The sequence below is a fragment of the Nematolebias whitei genome, chromosome 4 (assembly GCF_014905685.2).
Source record: "Nematolebias whitei isolate Nwh7 chromosome 4, NemWhi1, whole genome shotgun sequence".
NCBI lineage: Eukaryota > Metazoa > Chordata > Actinopteri > Cyprinodontiformes > Rivulidae > Nematolebias > Nematolebias whitei.
Window position 1 is genome coordinate 20,486,088 of NC_056501.1, and position 5,985 is coordinate 20,492,072.

The following is a 5,985-nucleotide window of genomic DNA, read 5'->3' on the forward strand; positions in this document are numbered from 1 at the left end:
TCCATCCATCCATCCATCCATCCATCCATCCATCCATCCAATGATGTTTAAATAGTGTTTTTTTTAACTGTATTTTATATGGTATTTTGTTGTACAGATTCCTTGAGTGCCATGAAAAGCACCTTCAAATAAAATGTATTATTATTATTATTATTGTTATTATTATTTATTAGCCGTCTGGAATTGGGTTGACTCCAGATGCTAATGAGTTGCAGATCTTCAATCTTTACTTTCTGAGAGTTTCATTCAGATCCATTATTATCTCATGTTCATGAGATATTTTGCCAACAGTACATACAAATACACATGTGGCTGCAAGAGATGATAAAATCTGTAAAATATTTTGAGGAATCTGTGCATTCTGACTTTCATCCATGTCTCCCTACACCAGATCGCCATCAGTAAAATGTGTCAACACAAAACTTAATGGCGGCACAGAGACTTTCCAGACTACAGAGGCCCAGAAGGATCTCATGAAATACATCATCTTGACTCAGGCTCTAAGAGGTTCTTTAGAAGTTGCTGGATTCTCAGCCCAATTCAGGCTGTTCAGCAACCTACTGGGAAAAATAGCTGTTCTAATCCTTTTTGAAAGATATATTTCCCAGTTGGCCCAGGCAGGCACGACTTCCCCGGTGGTTGGAGAGACTTTCAGCAACACGTCTGACATTTACAGCTAAGAGTTAATCTGGGCTGAAGAAGCCAGTTCTTATTATCTACTTAACACAATATGGTAACGCCCTGAAATGTATTTTTATTCATGAGTGTTACATTTGTTTGTATCTTGTGCAGGAGAAAATAACACTCGATGATTGCATCAAGCAGGTTTCTTGTTCTGACACAAGTGTAAAATCCTTCTCACTTTTCTCACGTGAGCGGCATTAAATAAACACTGTCATTGCTGCATCTCAGCAGCAATTAGTCACATTTGGGTGAGATCGCTTCAAGGTGTGAAGACCAAACTGTGAGACTTCAGGTGAAATGTGCTCACTGAAGAAAATCTGCTCCAGGACAGAGTGCGATAATAAATAAAGCAGTCGAGTCTTCTAATCTGGTTTAGCCTATTTAGTTGTAAATTTGATTATTGCTAGGTGAAGGTGGGTGATTATGTTAGCAAAATATCTCATGAGCCACTGGATGCATTTTCATGAAACCCTTAGGTAATTATCATTGTATATATTATTTACAACCTATTAACTTTTAGAGTTAACCTGATTCAATATGGCTGCCATAGCCAGCTGACGTAATAAACAAAAATGGCTATATCTAAATTCATGCTCAGTAATACAGGTAAAAAAAATCCAACAAAGTTCAGTCAGGTCATCTGGATTTATTTTTTTTATTTTTTTTGGAGACATTTCATCCTTCATCCAAGGTACTTCATCACTTTTTTCAGTGCTTTTGAACTATTCTGGCTAAGGTTGCCTTAGAGGAGTTGACGGAGGAGAGGGCGGGCCCCAGAAACCATTTTATCACCAACAAACTGGTTGGTCCACTATGGGAGTGTGCTGCTTGTGGGACTCAGTTTGTTTGTAGCTCCTCGGACTGATGAAGTCCTTTGGATGAAGGACGAAACATCTCAAACTTTGTTGGAAAAATGGCTATAATTATGTCAATTTTAAAGATACAGTATTGTGGTAAAATTTGACAATGTTGTAGCTGAGTATTATTCACAAAGCAAACTTTATTGACTATTACACTTTTATTTTTGCTTAAAAACTGAACATTAACTGTTGGCATCAACGTTGTTTGTCTTATAGCAAAATATCTCATGAACCACTGGTCAAATTTTAATTTATTTTCAGGAAACATTTATTAGATATATCTTTAGAAATGGTAAATTTTTTATGCTATTTCAACTTAAAATGTTTGGCACAGTCAATTAAACTTGGAAAACACAAAAATGGGTAATACTCATTCAGTTTACCTGATAATAAGATAAAATTTGATGTAGTGGTAGCTGAGAGTCATTCACACCACATATTAAACACATATGATCATGCATGAGATGAGAGGCCAAATCAACTACAACACCATCATTTCTCAGATCTTCGTTTAATTGTCTGGTATAAACTGTGTTGGGGTATCCTTCAAGGAAGGCTAGGAAATCAGCACTTCTCAGTTCCTCAGTCGCTCTCAGAACCACTCGGTGATTCGGGTTTGCGATGCAGCATCGTTTCCCCCCGAGCAGTTACTCTATTGCAAGGTGTTCTGAGGTTTTAGTGCCTTAATAAAACTGGGCTATGCCTTTGATGATCCAGGCCCATACTAGAAGCAAAATATACACCTCGGAATTTACAGCTCCCCAGAATGTGATACCAAAGCAATTAGTGTCGGAGAGATTGGTAGCCATGAAAAATCCTTACAGCATGCCTCGGAGCCAATAGAAAAGCAATGGATCTGGGTTTTATGGCTCAATTGCTTATTCAGTCTTGTTTGGTGTTCCCTTGCAGGAGTCTCAAGTCAGTAGGGAATACTGAGGTGTGGCAATAAATTACTTTTGCATTTAGCATAAAGATACCCAATAAAGACTCAACTATACTGGGATGACTGCAGTGCAACATAAACAAATCTCAGAGGGAACATAACGTTGCCCCTGGTAAACAAAAGAGGAGAAAAGTTCCAAGCTCGGCTGAAAACTTTGTTACGGCGAGTTAAACAGGACATCAATCAAAGCCACAACCACCTTCGTCTTTCCTGCCATATAAATCTCAACGTGTGCCGATACGTTATGCCGCCAAGCGTTACAGTTTGTATTTGCAGCTTATTTGAATTGACAAATCTGTAACTTCACCCGTTAAAGCAGCTTTCATATCAGCATGTGAGCAGTATAACGGGGCAATGCAAAAATGTTGCTTTAAATAGCTCCTTTTTGTTGTTGTTGAGCACTATCAGTCTTCTGACAGCAGCAAAAAACACCAGATGATGGTAAATTCTGACAGAGAGGCAGCTTGGCGCTTATACAGAGCAACAAACAACCCTAAATGTCAATGAGCACACTTTTTCCTCTGTGAAGGACACCAGAGTGACTGGACTGCATTCTTTGCCATGAGAGTGAGGGATTACTCAGACGCCTGTAAACCAGCTTGTAATCTAGCAGTCTGTGGGGACAGGGTCTCAGCCTCACCACAATGCTGAAAGGGACAGACTGGTTCACTTGTTTTGTCCCCGTTTTCTACAGACAACACACAAACCAATGTTGATGCGCACATAAACATCCAAAAAGCCATTTGCATATTCTGTTCGGGAAGCTGTTGCTTATAGAGAGGCTGACTTGTCTCACTGGATGATGGTATTTACGTAGTTATCCACTTATGTACGGAGTTTAGTCCATAATAGTTTTAATTTCAGCTTAGTGTGGCAAGAAAGATACAGTTGTTCTGCAGGGAACAGAGGAATCAGGAGTGCCATGTGCCTAAATAAGCTCTTTAGTGTCCTCAGCTGTTGTATTATTTAAATATGTAAAGCTATTTGCTTCTGACTTTACTTGAACTTAAGAAAAGAGAACTGTTTAATTTGTTTTGTAAATTAGGGTTTCTCAGTCCTTTTAAGTTCATATTTATTAACCCCAAATTTTGGTATTGTTTTAAAAAAATCACAGGTTCATATTTAAAGTTTTGGTCATCAAAGCAAAAGTTTAACATTTTTGAAGTGGGATTATGTGGATATGTTATGAACGATTAGTATCTTACCTGCTGTAGATAGCTCTTGGAATGAGCTCAGTTTGGCAAAATAGAATTCCATTCTGAACAGATTGACGAGCTAAAGGCTAACAACAAATAAACAACAAGTGAATTGCTACAAAGCTCCCATTTCCCGTAGGTAGATCTGATTACAGGAAGTGACTCAGCTTTCTTAATTTTGCTCAAGACATATGTAGTAGTCATAAAAATAGATCTAATATGATTAAAACATGGCCATTTGTTTTTTTTATGGTTTAAACTAAATAAATAGAACTCCTCAAGATAAAATGGGAATAAAATATGAGACATAAAGGTAAAATCAGATAAGACAAGATAATCGACAGCAGTTTCTGCAAACACTATTTTATGATCCTTTATGTCTCCATCATTTTCACAATACATACTTATTCCAGCAAATATATTATATTTCTGCCAAAAGTGCTCCAAGCTGCACCAGAAGTGCTACAGTTATGTGCTGCTGCTGCAAGTTCCATTAGAACTTCGTTAGCATCATCAAGTACTGTCAGCTTGGCAGTTCATCCATAATTAAATTATTTTCTTCCAAAGTGCGATCGTTCAGAAGTTTTTGTCCTCTTATATATTTCCTCTGTTTTATATATATTTTTAATTTTTGCCAAACCTAAAGGTCTCATATCACCAAACACATTGAATATCAGACAAAAACTATCTAAACACATTTGGTTTTTTAATGTCGATTTCATGATTCAGGAATAATATCCAGACCAACCTGGCCCCAATAAAAAAATTATCGTCCAACTCCAAAATATGAAAACTGTATATATAAATAACTAATAAAAAGTTCAATTTAAAGAGCCACACACAGTCCTGATCACTGATCAATGACTCATTTAGGAGGTACTAACAGAACCCAGAACAACGACACAGATCAACTTGTCTCAGTTAAGGTCAGAGTTCTTGATTCAGCAGTGAGAATAATTAAAAACTGCCTCTTTGGAAGCATTTCAAAGCCAAACCTACTGCTGACTAAAAGATCACAGAGGTCTGTCTCACGTTTGCATTAAAACGTCCTGATGACACCAAAAACTTTTGGGTAAATATTTTATCAACTGACAAGACAAAAGTGGAACATTTTGTAATGTGTCCCACGACATCTGCTGTAAAACCAACACTGCATTGCAGTAAAAATAACATCTTACACACAGTCAAACATGGAGGTGGCAGTGCAATGGTCTGGGTCCGCTTTAATTAATGTATTAATTAATGGAAGCATGATTTCTGAAATATTTTTTCACGTAGGGCTAACTTGCTTTGGAAAGATTTTTTTTCCCTTAAAAAATGAAAATCTTAAATGAAAATCTATATTTTGTATTATTAAGGTTATCCTTTTCTCATATTAATGTTTGTTTGATGATCTGAAACGTGTAAATGACAAAAAACATCAAAAACAAAAGAAATCTACAAGACAGCTAATACATTTTTCAAGGCTGTATCTACAACAGTTTAGACATTAATGATTCATAATTCTTCAGAAGCTCACTTTAAAAAGAAATTGAAATGCTCCTTTAACTAAACTGCTGTACATGCCATGTTCCATCAAGGACAAACAGGTTCTGACGCCATAAATCACTTCCTGCTTTGTGTCTCGTCTTCTACAGGTTGGGTCTGAGCAATTTCTCCAGAATGAACGCCAACTCCTCGGACGAATTTTTCCAAGCCACAAATCACGCAGAGCAGACGTTCCGTAAAATGGAGACGTACCTGCAGCACAAGCAGCTGTGTGATGTCCTCCTGATAGCAGGGGATCACAAGATACCAGCTCATAGGTTGGTGTTTGCACTTCTGTCTGCTTTCATTTCATTCATTAGCTTTGCAGCTGCTGTAAATGAGAGGTAAAGCAGCTCATCTGTATGAGGTTTGTAAATCTTACTGGGTCTGAATCCCAGTTTGTAATTAAAATTTTTTTTTTCAGCTGGATCTTCTGATCCTCAAATAAACGTTGACACTCGCACTCCGTGCTCACTGGTTTGGTTCTAAACATCGACACGGCCGTGATTTAATTACACCTCTGCCAATCCTCATTACATCAGACACAGAAGATCTCTGTGCTCCACTGCATGAACATGCCAATACTTAGGCATCGGCTTCTTAGTAGGCCGACTGAATTGAACTGACAGTATTAAAAAGATCATATGACGTCTTCTGAATGCTAAAGGTCACTGCTTTCACTGAGTACGTCTGCTTGAATGCCAATTCATCACATTTTGTTTGCTCATCTGGACAGACACGTACACACACAGGCATATATTTTTACATATACATA

The 5,985-nt window shown here is 37.5% G+C and overlaps 1 protein-coding gene across 1 annotated transcript in view; it reads left to right on the forward strand.

Annotated features, from left to right (window-relative positions):
* Positions 1–5,324: 5,324 nt before the first annotated feature.
* LOC119408704 (kelch-like protein 4) overlaps positions 5,325–5,985 on the forward strand; it is a 13,346-nt gene continuing 12,685 nt past the window's right edge. Inside the window, exon 1 of the mRNA XM_037675546.1 lies at positions 5,325–5,488. Coding sequence (XP_037531474.1) covers positions 5,346–5,488 — 143 coding nt within the window. The 5' untranslated portion in view covers positions 5,325–5,345. The remainder of the gene's footprint in view (positions 5,489–5,985) is intronic.